Raw genomic sequence first — 19989 nt, forward strand, 5'->3', positions numbered from 1 at the left:
TAATGCAAGAAAGGACTGGGGAGAGGGAGCAGTAACACAGTAATTGCATGATAATCACTTGATTTGTAAAGTATTCAGCTCAGGAAGTTAACTGATGGAAACACAGTATTCTCGCCAGCTTCAGACCCATCAGGAGAGTCTTGGGACAAAGGTCGGTGAAGCATTCCCGTAGAGTAGACATTAGGATCACAAAAGAATGATCCGTGGTCATGTGTACAGCCTCATGGTTTTAGATGCTGTATGTCGGAAGTATAAATAGCTATTTATAGCCATTCTGTAGGTAAATACATTTAATTAAAACATGGTCTGGACAATATAATAGGTGTCTTCAGAAACACTAGAGTGCAGGAACATGTGCTGAAATGTTATGGTATGTGTCCCATCAAAGTGGAAAACAAAACATAATTGTTATTTTTATTACTATTATTAGCATTTATATAATATTAATTTATTGAACATAGTTTCACAATGTATGCAATATATGTAATGTCAGACAAGTTGATCTAGATCAAGAATGACAAAAATAGCCGTTCGAGAACTACAGCCCCCATGATGAAATACCAGATAGAACGATAAACATGTTTCTATGTTTCTATGATAAGCTGAACAGGCAGTCACAGTTCATAATCACACAGCCAAATTATTTGATGATGCATAATTTTATTTCTCAATGCATCTTTCACAGGCTTGTTTGTTCCGGGTCAAGTGGTATTCCGATAATGGTATTCCGACACTTTTTAAAACTGTCAGAGGTCAAAAAGATAGTGACCCTAGGTTTCTAACTATGGCCCTGATTTAATATGTGTGGATACACTTCTCACATGATTTTAGATTTTTGGATAAACATTTACAATTATTTAATATTATGAATAATATTTCAATATTGTAATATTTTGATATATTTATATATTAATAAACCTTTTTATACATTATATATTTTTGCCATGAAATCATTTGAAAAGCTAATCCACAAATATTGAATTGAGTCCTATGTTAGATATCCTAAAGGTTACTGTGGGGCATATAAAAATTCCAAAACCTGACGAGTGATTCATTTAACTGTGTCCCCTCATGTAAATAACTATTAGCACGTCTCCTTGAATTTGTTGCAGTGGAAATCCATTTCGCTCATCCACCCTGTTTAAGCACAAGTAAGACTGCTGCATGACGAGTTTTCAGCTTGGATTGGCATTATTGGTGCTGCCTGCTTTTGTTAAGATCAGCTGTGTCCTCATCTCACATGTTTGAAAAGGCACTCTCTTGTTTTCATTCCCATTCAAAACCCTGAAGTTTGATGACTTTGTGATTTCTATGCCTGAACACAACGTTATAGAATTTTCAGAACTTTAAATCTGTGAAATTGTAAAACCTTCACCAAGACACCATTCCAAGCCACTGTTCTGTGCATCTATGTGACATTGTGTCCATCAATGAGCCAGAGTACAGCCTGTCAGTTTTAGAGAAGGCACCATACTCCACACAACGGTCTACAAGTTCCTGCCACCACACGAAGGATTTGTGTCTCCTTATCTCTTGAATCCAGTTTGCTGCTACACTCTCGTTAGTATTTCTGCAGAACAATACTTGGTGCCTATCACAGTTGGATGAAGCTTACGCATCAGAATAGAATTTTCTAAAGTCCCTAGAGAGTGACAAAGATGATATTAAAAAAGAAAATTAAACAATGTTTCCCCAGACGTGTTTTTGCTATGCCATTACGTGACTCTTCCATGCATAAGAACCTGCAATTAAATTCTGACTGCCAAAGCAGAGCCATTCACTCCTTTTCAAGCCAACCGTGATTGATACATTTACAAAAGTGTTTGAAAACCAGCCAAAGGAAAGGAGCTTCATACTGCTCCCAATGTGTCTGGCAAGCATGATCAAAACAGCGGGCCTCCTGAAGACCGGTAGAGAGTTATCTGATTATGTTGTAGACTGATTCTCAGAGGATCTACGCAAACCAAAAGAGAAGGGCTTGTATATCAATTTCAAATAATATGACAATATCTCGATAAAGTAGTGGTTTTAAAAATAATATAAGCATCCAGCATGACAAAATCCTCATGTTTTTGGTATGGGATAAGTGTTGTTAGTCAGCACTGAAATATTTGCCATTAGTGGATGTGCTGTTGTTGGCACTCGCACTTAAATTAGCACTATTTTCAACATTAAGAAAAAAAATATGCAACAAAACAGATATGGTATAAAAATTGAGGTCAACCCATACCACCCAAACATTTCAAATGGACAAAGAGGGACACTTTACTTTTAGGTGTGCGACTGGGAGGCTGGCCAGAAGCAGGGCTGTTCTGAGAAGTTCTTTTAGGTGACTTATTAATAAGAGGTTAGGAAGAGGAAGGCACTACGAAGTGCAAGCAGAAGGAAATCAAGGCCTCAATCCTGGTTAGTAGGAAGGAAAGAGGCTAAAAATTGTGCAATCTTTATTGAGACTACACTAATAAACACTTGACATATGCACAGACGTTATTCGGCATGTGCAAAATTATAAATAAAAACACTGACACCGCTTATTCTGTTGGAGTACAACGTCCACAGCTTTATTAATTATAAAATATTTAAATTAACAATTTAGGGCCATTGTCAACAGTAATAACTCCGTTCCTCTCGATCCCAAATACCCCTGACAATGACCCTACCAAAACAATACAAACATAACAATTGATACATAACGAATAATACCTGGCCTACCAAAGAGGCCCCCAACATTTGTTTACCTGCAGGGGTGTACCCAGACACCCCTACACCCCTAGGTTCGTCGCCACCGACGGGCTAGAACCTACCAAACACTTTAACTTCCGGCCTACTCCAGCCTAGACCTTGGCATAACACTTTCATAACCCACAAATAGCCAGTTTACCCAAGCCCTATTTCCCGCCGCTGTGACCAAACGGGAACTACCACAAAACATAAAACAAAGGGAGGGTGGGAGGGACAATTCACAGGTAAGGGCAGCTCAGATTAGAATGGCCTCAACCTAAAATGGCCGCTATTTAACTGCCACTCTCCTCCCCACACTAGCTAGGCCCCACCCCCTGACCTCCAGTTCACCTGCCAACTTACTGGCCCTGTCAAGGCCCACTCCCCTCCTGCGTTGCTCCATGGGCTACATGACATGTGCACAGACGTTATTCGGCATGTGCAAAATTATAAATAAAAACACTGACACCGCTTATTCTGTTGGAGTACAGCGTCCACAGCTTTATTAATTATAAAATATGTAAATTAACAATTTAGGGTCATTGTCAACAGTAATAACTCCGTTCCTCTCGATCCCAAATACCCCTGACAATGACCCTACCAAAACAATACAAACATAACAATTGATACATAACGAATAATACCTGGCCTACCAAAGAGGCCCCCAACATTTGTTTACCTGCAGGGGTGTACCCAGACACCCCTACACCCCTAGGTTCGTCGCCACCGACGGGCTAGAACCTACCAAACACTTTAACTTCCGGCCTACTCCAGCGTAGACCTTGGCATAACACTTTCATAACCCACAAATAGCCAGTTTACCCAAGCCCTATTTCCGCCACAGCACATGACTTGACCCCTTAAGCTCATGTGCGACCCCCACCACACATAAATAGGGCCTGCGCAATACCCTCCTGCAATCCTAAGTTGAAGAAATCGCAACCTACATCAGAAAGGTGCACACCGTCTGACCTAAAGTAACCTGGTAACTTCTCCTCCAATTCCCTGTGCCGGACCACTACGCCCCCCACTCTACGAATGAAGCTAGCCATGATCTTATTGATCTTACCCCTGGATCATGCGACCGCAGCCGTGTCCCTTGCACCATCTCCGACCACACCACCGTCACGCCAGGGACCAGGTCCCGCAGCCGATCCACATCCCTCTTCATTTGCCTTACCAAGCCGCGCAGCGGCACCAGACCCAGGTCATTACCCCCGCCATGGATCACCACCACGTCTGGCAATGCCCTTTCCGTCACCTTGCGAAAAAGTTCCCCACTGATGCTCCGCCAGTCGAAGCCCCGATAACCAAACCAGTATATCTCCACTTGCTCCAAAGGAAAGCCCAGCTGTATCCCATTTCTCCGAACTGCAGCCCTCTTCCGAGCCCAATAGACGTAAGAATGACCAATTATCCATGCTGTCCAACCTAGGAGAGAAAAAACAAAGGTAAGCAGCGCCCCTGCAGCCCAGCTGCACCCCCACATTTATAGGCTCATACCAACCTGTCTGGGCGCACATACGAGCGAAACCGCATAGATTCCCAACGACCGATACGCTTGATCCGCTCATCCCCCAAACCCAGCCGCGCGGCCTCCGTGGCCGCCCCAATGCGGAAGGAGTGCGTTCCGAATTGAAAGGGATCTAGACCCATCATCTTTAACCCTAACCGAAAAACCTTGGTAAATTGGAAGTGCGACAGCGCTGAACCATCCGCATGCACTAAGAAGCAACCCTTGACTTCCGGCCTTAACTCCAGGAGCCTGGCCCCGCAGGCCACTGGGCACAAACCTGATCCCGGCAACGCACCCAATGTAACCGCACAACCCTTCCCAAAGACATCCGTCTTGGAACGGGCCAACCGTATCTGCACCCTGTCCGAACACACCGCTACGTCCTCCAATCTCAGTCCCCCTTCACCCGCCTTGCTTGCACTGACCAACTCCCCAATCCTAAAAGCCCCCAAAAAGGCCCACACAAACGCCGTTGAAAACAGAGCCACCTCATGCCCAGAAAAACATATGTCCGGTAACCGCTCCACCAAGCCTTGTAGAACCTGAAAGGAAACCGGCCTCCTCTTATCACGAGCCTTCTTTCCTTTCTGAAAGCCCCGCACCGCCTGTCTCACCAGGAAGTGTTTCGACACATCCACCCAACCATTGAATTGAAAGAGAAATGCCAGCGCCGCGAGGTGCCTATCCACCATAGAGGGCGAGGAATGCTCAGCAAACAAACGGCACAGAATCCATAACAATACATCCAACCGGCTAGATCCGAGCCTAACAGAAATACAGTCTCATCCCAAACCCGCCAAACCTTAGCGTAAGAAGACCATGTGCCCGGGGCCAATTTTTTATGTACTCCCCATAAACCCGGAATATGCCTAGCCCTGAACATAATGTTAAATGACATGCATAACAACACCAACTGTCTCAACAATCGAACAACCGGCAACGAGGACGCAGACAAGCCATTAATGGCCTGCACCACCGCCATATTATCCGAGTAAAATACCACCTTCTTGTTGGAAAGGTCCACACCCAACAGTGTCACCGCCACTACCACCGGAAAGAATTCCAGGAACGCCAAGTTCCTAATCAGCGGGCTCGCCCTCCAAGCCACTGGCCACTCCTCCGCGCACCACCGACCCGCAAAAAAGGCCCCGAACCCTACGCTACCCGAAGCGTCCGTGAACAGTCTCACATCCTCCGATGACCCCACTGGCACCCGGAAAAATACCCTACCATTAAAATCCTGCAGAAAGCGCGCCCACACCCTTAAGTCAGCCCTCATCTCAGCCGAAACTCTAATGTAGTGCGACGGCCGCTTCACCCCGCTCGTCGCGTGAACCAGCAGCCGGCAGAAAACTCTCCCCATGGGAATCACCCGACAAGCGAAGTTAAGGCTCCCTATCAATGACTGCAAGCCCCTCATCGTCACCTTCCTCGCCTTTGCCACCACATCCACCGATTCCCGCAGGGCGTGCAGTTTGTCAAGTGGCAGTCTGCATTCCCCCCGTACCGAGTCAATTTCCAATCCTAGAAAACTGAGGCACGTTACCGGTCCCACCGTTTTATCCGCTGCCAACGGCACCCCAAACTTATGCGCCACCCACTGGAACACTTTCAGTATCTGACCACATCGCACCGTCCCTGCCGGGCCGACACACAAGAAGTCATCCAGGTAGTGTACCACCGCACCACCCGCCGACTCCTTCCGAACTACCCACTCCAGGAACGTGCTGAACTTTTCAAAATATGCGCAAGATATAGCGCAACCCATAGGCAAACAGAGATCTACAAAGAACTCCCCGTCGAAGCAGCAACCCAGTAAATGATGACAGTCCGGGTGAATGGGAAGCAATCTAAACGCCGCTTCCACATCTACCTTAGCCATCATTGCCCCGCGCCCCGCCCTCCGCACCAACTCTACAGCATTATCAAATGACGTATAGGAGACGCAGGGCCGGATTAACATAGGGGCTGATGGAGCTGCAGCTCCAGGCCCAGGCCCATGGAATAGGCCCATTGGTTTAAAAAAAAAAAAAATTTTTTTTTTTACATTTTTTTTTTTTTTTACACACTACTCTTAGGGTTGCCAGGTATTTCTCATGTATTTCTTAGGGTTGCCAGGTATTTCTCAGAAGTATTTCTCAGGTATTTGAGGCTGCCTAGCCGGTGCCGGTATTGCAGTAATACCGGCAATACAAATGTCTGTCTCAGTATAAACATAGTTTATTCTGCAATACCAGCGCCGGCCAGTAGGGGTCGCTGTTTGTGTGGAGAGAGGCAGTGATAAGAAGTTACGGCATCTCCCTCCCTGCATCTCTCTACTCACTGATCCGCGGGGACCAGTTCTGCACAGAGAGTCCAGACAGCAGCTCCGAGACATGGGGACGCTGAGACATTGGGACACTGGGTAACATGGGGACCCTGAGCATGGACGTCCGCAGGAATTTTTCCGGGGGGGGGAGGGGACATAATTGTAATGACATCCATGCTTGGCCCCTTTTTGACAGTGTCATGAAAGGGAAGGAGCATAGTCATTTTCACATAAAGCCAGGGTGAATAGCGTTTTCACAACTATGGTGTCAGGAATATATGTTTGTATTCCTTACACTATAGTGTTCCTTTCATCAAATTACAGGAACATTCTGGTCACCATAACAACTTTATCTAAATGAAAATGATGTGATGCAAGGAGGCCCCTGGGTGCTCTTTCTTTGAAGGGGTTAAACCGCTCTCAAATGGTTTACCCCCAAAGGCTTCCTTCAGCTCCAGATCTCCAAGGTCGCTCAGTGGTATTCAACTTCTGAAACAGAGTGTCAGGAAGTGCAGATTGACGTCAGGCATGGGTGCTGCAGATTGGCTAGAGTGGTCAGCTGACCCTCTAAGCCAATCGCTAGTTCCCGATTCATAAAAATGTTTTATGTTTTTATGAATGGGGAGCTACTGATTGGCTTAGAGTGCTAGCTGACCCATCTAGCCAATCAGCGGCACCCCTACCCAGCGGCCCTCTGTGTTTCCTGACACTCAGTAAATAAAAGTGAACACATTAACACTGATATTGTTTGTTTTTACCTGGGGAGATGAGAAGGTCCAAAGTTTCCCTGCCAGGCCCAGGTACCAACGCCTAATGATGTGGTGTCCAGAATGAAGTGCTCCAATCTCATTTTCTTCTCCTTCATTTGACAGTCTTCTTTGCCTTCTGAGGCTCCTTCTGCTCCTTTACCTTTCTGCTACTTTCTGCTTATTTTGCGCCCTTCTGCTCTCTTTCTGATCCCTTTCTGCTCCTTGATGGCCCTTCCTGCTTCTTGATGGCCCTTCCTGCTTCTTGCATACCCTTCCTGCTTCTTACTGCCCTTCCTGCTTCTTTCTGCCCCTTCCAGCTTCTTGCAGCCCCTTGCTGATCCTTTCTGTTCCTTCTGATTCTTCCTGCCCCTTCCTGCTCCTTGCTGCCCCTTCCTGCTCCTTGCAGACCCTCCCTGCTCCCTCTTCCTACTCCTTGCTGCCTCTTCCTACTCCTTGCTGCCCCTTCCTGCTCCTTGCTGCCCCTTCCTGCTCCTTGCTGCCCCTTCCTGCTCCTTGCTGTCCCTTCCTGCTCCTTGCTGTCCCTTCCTGCTCCTTGCTGCCCCTTCCTGCTCCTTGCTGCCCCTTCCTGCTCCTTGCTGCCTCTTCCTACTCATTGCTGCCTCTTCCTACTCCTTGCTGACCCCTCTTGCTTCTTGCAGACCCTTCCTACTCCTTGCAGACCGTCCCTACCCCTTCCTGCTGCCCCTTCCTATTCCTTGCTGACCCCTCCTGCCTCTTGCAGACCCTTTCTGCTCCTTGCTGACCCCTCCTGCTCCTTGCTGCTCCTTCTACTTTACCCTCCTGTTCCTTGAAAACCTTTCGACCCCTTCCTGCTTCTTGCTGCCCCTTTCTATTCCTTGCTGGCCCCTCCTGCCCCTTGCAGAACCTTTCTGCTCCTTCTACTTTACCTTCCTCTATGCGGTCTCCCCCACCCCCCATCCCTCACTTACCTGCTCTGTAGGCTGCCTCTGTGCTGCTCCCCTGCGGTTTCAGTCATGAGAGAGAGGCAGGGATAAGCTGTAGCTTCCTGCCTTTCTCCATTCACAGTGCCACCTACTGGCCAGCGCTGGTATTGCACTGTATTCTCACACTAAAACGAAAAATAGCAGCACAAGCTGAAAAATCTGGGGGGGGCAAGTACCCCCTTTACCCCCCCATTCGGATGCCCATGACCCTGAGACACTAGGGACACAGTGGCCCCATGTCTCCCAGTGGCCCCTAGTCTGTGTCCCCATGTCCCCCAGCCACTGTCCCTAGTGTCTCAGTGTCCCCATGTCTCCCAGTGTCCCCATGTCTCTAAGTGTCCCCTAGTGTCCTAGTGACATCAGGACACATGGAGACATGAGGACACAGACTCTAAGGGACACTGGGAGACATGGGGATACAAACACTAGGGGACACTGGGCAACATGGGGACACTGAGAGGCATGGAGACACAGGGAGACATGGGGACACTGGGCGACTGAGACATAGGAGACATGGCAGTGTTCCCATGTCTCCCAGCCAGTGTCCCTAGTATCTCAGTATCGCCATGTGTCCCTGGTGTCTCTCAATGTCTGTAGTGTGCCAGTGTCCCTAGTGTCTCAGTGTTCCCTAGACTCCCAAAGTCCCCTAGTCTCCCAATGTCTCTGTATCCCCATGTCTGCTAGTGTCTCAGTGTCCCCTAGTATAAAAGAAAAAATCTCAGGCACTCAATGTGATTTAGGCAGGTTTATTGGCAGGTTTATTGGACACCGCAACGTTTCGACCTGTACCCAGGTCTTTATCAAGTCTCCAATGTCCCCTATGTATCAGTGTCCCCTATGTATCAGTGTCTCAGTGCCCCATGTCTCTCAGTGCCCATAGTGTCTCTGTGCCCGTAGTGTCTCTGTGCCCGTAGTGTCTCAGTGTCCCCTAGTATAAAAGAAAAAAATCTCAGGCACTCACTGTGATAGCTTTAAGCAGGTTTATTGGACACCACAACATTTTGACCTGTACCCAGGTTTTTATCAAGTCTCCAGTGTCCCCTATATATCACAGTATTTCAGTGCCCCATGTCTCCCTGTGTCCCCTCGTGTCTGTCACCCAGTGTCCCCAAGAGTCTCAGATTTCCCAGGTCTCCCAGTGTTCCCTAGTATCTGTGTCCCCATGTCTCCCATTGTCCCAATGTCTCTCAATGTCCCCTAGTGACATGGGGACACTGGGAGACATGAGGACACAAACACTAAGGGACTGGGAGACATAGGGACACAGACATTCCCCCTTTTTGTGTATGTTCGCCCTTTCGGACGTTCTGGTTATGTGATTTGTGTCAGTAGCCCACCCTTTTACCGCATCCATAGACTTCCTGCTTTACTGGACACTGCTGTTAGGGGGTATGGGTTTACTTGAAAGATGAAAGCATGAGATTAGCAAAGGGTATGTGTTTTCTCATAGTTGCATCCTATGAGTTTCCCTACAGCATCATCTCCATCAGATACATGACGCTTAGGAGGTAGGACTGTTTTAGTGTTTTTGGTCAATAAGATTTTGTAATTAGGCCCATCATAATTATCAGCACCAGGCCCACTGGGCTCTTAATCCGGCCCTGAGGAGACGGAGCACAGGGCCGCGTCGATATCATCATTCACCGACGCCCCAGCCGGGTACGATAAGTGATGTATCAAACGGAACTTGCCCACTTCCTTCTTAGGGACCACCCCTAGCAGGGACACCCTCAAACCCGGCATGGGCGAAGCCGCAAACGGGCCTGCCATCCTCCCTAAACTCACCTCCTTCTGCAACTTCTCCCTAACCACTCCCGGATGGGCCAGCACCGATTTGAGATTCCCGCAAAGCACACCCGGACCCCTGTCCTGGAACGGAATCACGAAGCCGTTCGTGAACCCGTCCCACTAAAATCTGGCTACCTCCCGGTTAGCGTATTGCCTTAGCCACGGCAACATCGCGTCTACCTTCACCGGTGATGCCCCCCCGTCGCAGAAACGGGGGCTGCCACGCCCGCGCTCCCCCCTCCAGTGCCAGCCTTCCCTTTCTTGAAGCATCTGGAGAGGCCATGATTGCCGCCACAGCCGGAGCACTCATGCTTGAATCTACATGACGCTCCCCACTTGCACTGCCCCTCGTTGAAGAGCCAGCAAAACCCCTTCTTCTGCTACCACTTGGGCCCGCGCCGGCTGTCCCGAGAAAGGGGGCACTCTTTTGGGCCATCATCAATCTCATCCACAAAGGCAGGTCCATCTGGTCCCACCGCATGGCCGGATTCGCCGCTAGGCACTGCCTAAACTGCTCATCATACCTCCACCAAGCGAGTCCCCCGTAGGTCCTGTACGCATCCCCTATGCCGTCCAAGTAGCAAAAAAGCTGCGAGCATCGTTCCGGGCTCTTTTCCCCTATCACGCTAGCCATAATGCAAAAGGCACGCAGCCAGTTACCGAATGTCTTAGGTATCTTTCGATACTTACGCCTTTTCTCCTCTTCCTCCTTTTTCGCGTCCTTCTTGTCTTCCTCCTTCAAATCTAAGAACTCCTCCAGGGGAAGAAGAGAAAATATTTCTACAAACTCCCCTTTTCCTATCCTCTCCTTAACTTCAGCCTTCAGATGACAACCCAGTGGTCCCGCGAAGGACACATGCACGTTTTGTCATGCTGCCTCCGAAATATCTCCACGGTCCTCCAGCGCAACTGCACAATCTCCCTTCCCAGTGGGCGCATCCACGGCGCCCCCGCTCGCGCCCCCCTCCGGTGTCCCCCCTACACCTAGGTCGCTATCCGCTGCCCACACCCTCCTGAAGTGCCCAGGGGACCCCGCCTCCCCCGACCATGACCCCAAAAGTGATTGCAAACATCCTAACAAGCTCCCTGAATGAGGTGTAGATGTTGACTCACCACCCACTCCCCGGACCTCGGACGGCCGCGGGGGTACCGTCCTTCCGACTGCCTCGACTGGCTTCGAAGTGTCCAGGGGACGTCGCTTCCTGCCCGCCCTGCTGCGATCAATTCTTGTAGGCGAAACACTTCGTGACCTGTAATGAGAAGGTGACCTGGGTAGTCTGTTCGCTTTCAGCCCCACCCGTCCGTCACGTCTGCCTCCTGTCCCGTCATGACAAGACCCCTTCCCTTGCTCGGCCTGAGACCCAAGGTCGCTCCTATTCCTACTCCGTCTGGATCCAACCCTGTCCACCGACCCTGACTCACTGTGCCGGTACCTCCTCCATCCGTCCCTAGTGGTGTACCTCCTCCTCCTATCCCTGCTCCGCGAAGTGCTCCCGTCCCTAGGCCTGCATCGCTCCGAAGATCGTCCTGAGCTGCCATATCCAACCCTCCCGCTGCCTGGCGTGGCTCTATCTTCCCCCCGGGTGGGGCCTGTCCTGCGCCGCTGAGCCTGGGAGCGACCTGAGAAGGCCTCCCGCGCGTCACACCCCCTGGGGCCCCCGTCTGCATGACCTCTCCTCTGACTGCGACTATCCCGCCTCGCACCGTCCTTCCCGGTCACCAACTCCCTTGCACCCCTTCCAACACTCTTCTCCTGGCTGTAGTCCCTCTGCGCCTCTGACCTGCCACTGGGCTGGGGCACACTCCCACTCCTCTGGCTCCCCTCATCCCCTGAATCCACCTCTGGAGACCTAACCCCTGTCAGGGCTGACTTGCCTGTCGAACTGCCCGCCTGGACCCCACCACCTCCATGTGAGCCCGCTGTCATGGTGCTCCCCGGTCCCCTGACACCCCCCTGCCCCTCAGTGTTGCCCCCAGGGGGCGACTCACCAGGACGTTGGGACACCAGCACTGCTCCTCTTCCGGTCCTCTGCGCAGCCTCCTTCCCATGGGCTCCATCAGCAGCCAGGGGTGTCCTGCCCTCCGCCTGGCGGCAGAGGGCGCTCTTGGCAAGAGGCCCCTACCCGGCCTTCCGTCCCACCTGACCGGCACCGTGACGACCAGGCGGCAACGGCCGCCAATCCGAGCCTCCCAGGCTTCCAGACCCGCCGGCCACCTCACTCTCCCTGTCAGCAGTTCTCTTCCTCCTCCGCGCCGCCGGCACCGAACCCGGACTGAGCCGCTGGGGCGGTCTCGCCCGCCTTGCAGGCCTCTTCTCCGCCGCACCGACGTGGGGAGCAGACGTGCTTGGAACCCCCAGCTGCTCCTGTAACCATCCCAGGCCTCTCTCCTGCACCAACGACCGGACACCAGCCAAGATTTCTTCGGCAGACGCCATGACCTGCAGCAAAAGAGAAAAGAAGAGCTACTCTGACCTGCAACAATTCACAGGTAAGGGCAGCTCAGATTAGAATGGCTCGCCCCCTGCGTTGCTTCGTGGGCTACAATATGAATAAACAGCGGCGTCTAACCTGACAAAGGTGTAACTATACATCAAAACGCACTAAATGCACACTTTTTCAAGTTCTTTGTGTAACTAGTGATTTTCTAACTCTATTCACACCTGTAAGATAGCCTGTTTCTACATATACATATGAACTCTAGGGAATATATCTATCCACACTGTTGCCCTATTGGTATACATAGGCACACCTTTCTTTAGCCTGTGCTGAGGTAGACTCAGGACTTTGGGAAATGACTGACAACTGCTACAGTGATGTTTTCTAGAGCTAAGTTGTGTTTACAGATTTAATTACGTATGACCCCTGTTATTCTTTGAGTTACAACTGGCATTTAACAAATCTGCTGAGGAATGACTGCTCCCTCTTTAGAGCCTTCAACTGGGGACCATTAAAAGGTTTAGTGGGTAAACATTTAGTTAATATACCATTTTTGTGGAGATTAGCCTATTTACAATGCTTTCCCTATGATATCTATTTGGATAATCCATATTAGGCCCTATACTCTGCATAGATTGTTGAGAATACCTACGACAGTGTTTTTCTTATTTAATTAATTTTAGCACGTTTAAATTTTTTCACCTTTTGTGACTTGTCTTGTATGTCTGACCGTGTGTATTTTAAATATACATGTTGTCTCAATAAAGTTTTCATTATTTTTCTGCCTTTTTCCTTCCTACTAGCCAGACTTTACCCTTGACTAAGATTTTTTTGTTTATCTTTTTTCGACTCACTAATAACAATTCATGCAGCTCAAATGTAATTTAATACCAGGATATTTGATAGAGTCTTAACCTCAAAATCTGAGGAAAGGGATTTAGGGGTGATTATTTCTGATGACTTAAAGGTAGGCAGACAATGTGATAGAGCAGCAGGAAATGCTAGCAGAATGCTTGGTTGTATAGGGAGAGGTATTAGCAGTAGAAAGAGGGAAGTGCTCATGCCATTGTACAGAACACTGGTGAGACCTCACTTTGAGTATTGTACGCAGCACTGGAGACCATATCTCCAGAAGGATATTGATACTTTAGAGAGAGTTCAGAGAAGGGCTACTAAACTGGTTCATGGATTGCAGGATAAAACTGAGCAGGAAGGGTTAAAGGATCGTAACATGTATAGCGTGGAGGAAATACCAGACAGAAACATTTAAATACATAAAGGGAATCAGTAAAGGAGGAGACTATATTTAAAAGAAGAAAAACGACCACAACAAGAGGACATAGTCTTAAATGAGAGGGGCAAAGGATGCATGGAATAGCCTTCCAGCTGGAGTGGTAGATGTTAACACAGTAAAGGAGTTTAGGCATGCGTGAGATAGGCATAAGGCTAGCCTAACTATAAGATAAAGCCAGGGACTAATGAAAGTAGACTAGATGGGTCGAATGGTTCTTATCTGCCGTCACATTCCATCTTTCTATCTTTCTTTGTTTCTATGTACCAAGAACAATGTATCTTATCTACACACAATATCTCTGAAACACATTTATTGTGGTTTAAATTCAGATTACTGTGAGTATTATTGCTGTTATACACTCAGAAATACCAACAATATGGAGCTCTTTGAAAAAGAGACATTATGGCAGAAAAGAAGGACAAAGGAATTTGTGTCCAAAATAGAGACTGTTTCTTCTAAATATGGACACTTGGGAGCTATGCTAACCCACTATTCATGCCCTAAAAACAGAAAATCTGTGGATTTGTTAAAATGTGCAAGTACTGTAATTTCGTGGCAGGAAAAGATTACTCCAGTGTGCTGCTAGATTTTTGTTCTCATTAATGTTATTTTCTGAATTTGCACTTGTCCCCCTCTCTCCTCGCCTGTACACTCGAACAGCTTCTGCTTTGCTTCAATCTCAGAATGAAGTGTGTGTTTTTCTCTCCTCCATGCCCTGTCTGTGAGAGCCTCACTGACACATTTTGTATTTATATGTACACAGCAGCACAGATGGTTCACTTTATACAAAGTACTTGGCATTGTTACTGAGAGGTTCTGGGTACTTAGCTGCCTCCTGCCGTACTCCTTGCTGCAGATAAATTCACCTGTCTGAAATATTTATCAGCAGAGAACCATCTTCCCCAGAGGAGAGGAGAATGCAGACGCCACAGGGGGTGCAGCCTAAGAATGACATCAATGTGCTAAGAAATGAGTACTGAGCATATCTCTCTGATACATAAACATGACAAGTATGTGTAACCATACAATACGAACACAAATAACCATAAAATGAGACGCACACCATGGGGGAGATTTATCAAGGCAAAAACAGGAGCAATGTTGGGGAAAGTGCTGAATAAAGAGCAATCACCATGGAAACCAATAGAATGTCTCTTATCATTTATCAATTTGAACCCCAAATAGCACCTGTTTTTCCATGATTTATTTCCCCCGCTATTTTTAGTGGTGGCACAGTGCAATCCACAGAAAGATGTTATATCTTCCTGCTGGCATCAGTTTTCGTTTAAAAATACGAAGATAGAAAACACCTTTTCTATCTTAATGTCCCTAGGAGCTCCATGTTGTTGGTGTGTCTGATTGTATAACAGAGATCTACAGTAATGTATTTTTAAACTAAAACAAATGTGTTTAGAAATAGTCTATGCAAATAATAATCATTGTTCTATATAACATTTAAGTTGCATGATATTTCTCAAACGATCCTCATCCTGGCCATACCACCATCCCTAAAATGAGAGCATCCCTATTTGTCTATTTGAAATGTTGGGAGGTATGCTAGTTAGACCTGTACTCTGTATGTAAATACACTAGTTGCTGCATGCACACACATTGTTGTGTATTCTGCATGCACACACATTGTTGTGGCCCAGCAGCCTGTGTGCACATACACTCTGGAGAGCCAGCTGTACAACCACTATAGTTGTAATTTATTTTGTATTACTTAAGTGAGTCTATATGCATGTATTTTACCATCAAGGTGTACAGGTGAGTCTGCAACCTGTTTGGATAATAAAAAGGTTGTTGTATCCCATGTTCCCATTCTGCAAATGAGCAGAAAGGATACAGATACACCAGCGGAGGCACAGGTGCATTACAGGTCCTTCACATGAATATTTAACTGAATTTGGACTGGTATAATCTCAGTGCACTTATAAATCTGTTTAGTTTACCCCATCCAATGCCATGCCAGTAAGTAAAGATTAGAATAACACAGACAATATTATTTGTCATTTTAAGGGTGTATAATTCGGAACTGAGCACAAGGCAGGACAGATATTCAAAAGCAGCAGCATGACGTGCAAATATTTAAATAGCCAGTAACTGAAAAGCTCCTAATTAATCTTGATTGGCAACTGTTAACGATGCACTTGTGCAATTAAGCATGCATTTGAATGAAGAAGAGCTTTAGAATGGAATGGCTGCTCTTTGCACTGCAGTTTCTTACAGTGGAACAGACCCGGATATTTCCAATTAATTAAGTCATAGAAACTCTGTTCAAGATATAGTTAAAGAACAAAGGGAAACAACCTTGGGGTAATCGAGAATTGTCAAGCAGGTATGCTTATGGAAAATGAGTTCTGCAGCGCGTGCAGTAACATTCCAACATAATGTATTTTTTATATACATCATATATGCATCTATACTATTCAAGGAGAAATCTGGTCATTCTGGGCACATCTTGGCATTGCAGATGTTTCTGAAATACACTCAGTGGCCCCTTTGTTAGGTACACATTTCTAATACAGAGTAAGACCCTCAGTTGCCCCCAGAAAAGCTTGAATTCTTCAGCAAGGTGATAAAATATTTTTTAGAGATTTGTGTCCATATTGACATACCTTCACTTAGTTTCTGCATTGCCCAATGCACAGTCATGCCACCAAATCCCAAAGCTGCTCTGTTAAGTTCATCTGGTGACCGTGATGCCCTTCGAAGAACATCATGACATTTGCACCGTCGTTATTCGGCAGGTGCTATAACTTTACTTAAATAATACACGGACAAGTTTAATACTGTTGTAGTATAAAGTCCACAGCTTTATTAATTATTAAACAAATGAACATATTTAGGGTCATTGTCATTACTGATATTACGTTACTATCCCCCCGCACAATACCCCTGACAATGACCCTACCACTTGAACAATCATTAACATTCCAATAACATTTTAACTTGTAACACACGGCCTACCAAAGAGGCCCCATAACCATACCGTTAACTGTAGGGGTGTACCCAGACACCCCTACCCCCTATGTTCGTAGCCACCGAAGAGCTTGAACCTACCAACACTCATTTCCATCTGGCCTACTCCAGGCTAGGCCTTGGCCTATCCACTTCCAATTCCAGCCAACTTCCTACTTTACCACGCCCTGTTCCCGCCGCTGTGACCAAACGGGAACTCATCACAACACCTAAGGGAGGGTGGGAGGGACAATTAACAGGTGAGTGAAGTTCTGATTAAAATGGCCCCTCTCTGAGATGGCCGCTATTTTAACTCCCTTAACCCCACCCCCAAGCTCCATTAGCTTAAACCAACCCCTAACTAACTGCACCTGCCCACTCTCTGGCTCTGTCAAGGCCCACTCCCCTTACGTCGTTGCTCCATGGGCTTCAAATTCATTTTTATGTTGGTGGAAGCAGCATAAGATGACGGGCCCTGTGACATTTGTGTGTTATCCTGCTGGAGGTAGGCATTAGAAGAAGGGTAGACTCTAGTCAAAAAAAGGTTGCACTTACATAGGCTTCATAGCAAATCTCCAGGTATGACCTCTATACTCTTTTTTGCTACTGCCTGAGCAGTCCTTTGGACTATGTTATTAGTAAAAGACAAGGCTTTGTCAGTGCTCTTATCAGAAAAGAAATGGGGAATGCTCAAATCCTGAACTGATGTGCTATAAGGACTGAAGTGAGGTTGGAACAAGTGGGTTATATTATGGTTGTGTCAGTGTGTGAGCATGAGGGTTTTATGTCAGCTCAGCTGTAGATCCATCCATGTATATCCGCTGGACGTTCTCCCATCACTATATAAAGTGTGCTCTAGATATTGGATACTGTGTGTTGCTTGTTATATCAGTATACACAGGGTTGTCGTAATATTGTACTGTTTTAATATTATGGTCTCCCAGGTTTCTAAAAGCAGAGCTTCCAAATGGTTGCAATATAATTGAGATTGTATTTATAATAATAAAGCTTCAAGCAATTTAAAAAATGTAGAAGAAACAGCTGCTAAGGTCAAAACCAGACACGTGCCAGGTACATCATCCACTCACAAACACATTATGAATAATATCCAGCTGTGCATCATCTTCTCCAGTACCGTAATAGCTTTGTAATTGGGCATATTACTAACACTGAGCCAGTCTGATAGTCTGCTGGGCAACTGGCTGGCTACTGATTTGGGCCGTCAACCCTTCCTATCCTATTGAAAAAAATACAAATCAATTGCCATGCTGACGAGCACCTTGGGGGTGCCAAATAGAAGCTCATGAACGAGGGTGGAATGGCTGAGGCTTTCACCCTCAGATGCTGCAGTTCAGCACACTGTACATATCTAGACGTACCCTCTGTATGCCAGTCAGTGTGCGGTGTAGATTGGACACAGTAGGCAAGTATTCTGAGCATGTATGAATAAATGAATGCAGTGTATTTCAGAGGCGAGCACTCCCACTGTCGTCCTGAGGCCTCTATGTGTAACCGAGAATGTTCAAAAAAACAAATTTGAAGGCAATATTTAATAAATACTAATCCCATTGTTTCCTGCAGTTTTATTTTTTTTTTGCATTCTTACCGGCGTAATAGACCACACTTGGCAGGCAATGCTTTAAAATTTAGATTCAAATTACATTTTCAGCCATAGGGCTGGCTGAGAATCACGTGCATCGTCATCTGCAGCGCCTGGATTATAGAATGTGGAAGGTTTTGCTTTTGCAAGTGTAAATGCAGTATCTCTTAGGTTTGCTTTAAAGACCAACAGGTACATGTATGCATTGTTTTATTGAATAGTGCATTCCCTGAATATATATTAGAAACATAGAATGTGACGGCAGATAAGAACCATTCGGCCCATCTAGTCTGCCTAATTTTCTAAATACTTTCAATAGTCCCGACCCTTATCTTATAGCTGGGATAGCCTTATACCTATTCCACACATGCTTAAACATCTTCACTGTGTTAACCTCAACCACTTCAGCTGGAAGGCTATTCCAGGCATCTACTACCCTCTCAGTAAAGTAATACTTTTTGAAATTAATTTGAAACCTTTGCCCCTCTAATTTAAATTTATATTGTGGTTATCCCCTGTCATGTTTTTTTCTTCTTCATCTTTTCTTCCAGGATTCGATGCTTACTTCACATCACGGACCTTGGAAAATAACAGGAGAAATGTCTGGTTTGCAGAATACTGGGAAGAAAATTTTAACTGCAAGTTAACTATTACTGGCTCTAAAAAAGAAGACACTGACCGCAAATGTACAGGTAACTAATCCATTGATTTAGAACCAATATATATTCATTCACAGATTGAATCAACCGCTAATTCATTATAAAGACAATGTATAAATATAATTTAAAAATATCAAACTGTTTAAAGAATACTTACATGTAAATGTGATTCATTAGCTATAAATCCCCAGAATCTGTTACTTTTTTACAATCACATCAGCAGAAACTAGGAAATAGCTGAGAGCCTGCAGCCAGTCCTGGTGTGCATTTGTGCTTTTTTTGTGAGAATACCACACATCCCGGCTCTGTGTGAGTTTGTGGTGTATGTACTGCAAACTGTGCATATGTAAACAGACCCTCTGCAAGATTCTTAGTCTCAATCAGCTTTCATACAGTTGCATGAGTGCTTATCATTAAATTTTCATGAATAAGAAGTGTTTTGCAGGTCTAACTGGATAGCTACGGTACTGTCTCACAGAGCACAGAGAGCTGGGGCTTTTGATAATTTGTATGGTTCTTGTTGGTTCTTGGTATCTTATAAAATCACTGTGATGCATAATATGTTATCATAGAACCTCACAAACCATCACATAATGGGTAATGGATAGCTAAGATAGCTAATTTAATGGGAAACTCAAAGCACAATAAAAACAACATATTCTTCTTGCACAGATTTTGGTGAAAGGAGATCCCCATCCTCTAAGTCTTGTTTCTTCTAGGAATTTGAAAAAAAAAAATAACAGCAGCTATAAGCTCACCTGTTTCTACATGTATTTGTACAGTGTGTGTCTGCAGGTCAGGTAGAAGCTATGCAAGGTCTCCCTCTTGTAATAGTTTTTAATACAACTATGCAGTCACATCTGCAACTACATGTCAAAAACATGGAGTTTATTAATGTATTTAATTTATGTCTTTACATATATGGAATAACTGCCATGACTGGACAACACACTTATTATATACATACATAACTGCATGCACATGTTACCA

General features: G+C 46.2%; 1 protein-coding gene across 2 annotated transcripts in view; it reads left to right on the forward strand.

The window, feature by feature from the left end:
• Positions 1–19989, forward strand: part of GRM7 (glutamate metabotropic receptor 7) — a 438658-nt gene that overhangs the window by 243485 nt on the left and 175184 nt on the right. For both annotated transcript variants that reach the window (XM_063426679.1, XM_063426680.1), the window contains exon 5: positions 18892–19032. In XM_063426679.1, coding sequence (XP_063282749.1) covers positions 18892–19032 — 141 coding nt within the window. The remainder of the gene's footprint in view (positions 1–18891; positions 19033–19989) is intronic.

This window comes from Pelobates fuscus, chromosome 7 (genome assembly GCF_036172605.1).
Source record: "Pelobates fuscus isolate aPelFus1 chromosome 7, aPelFus1.pri, whole genome shotgun sequence".
NCBI lineage: Eukaryota > Metazoa > Chordata > Amphibia > Anura > Pelobatidae > Pelobates > Pelobates fuscus.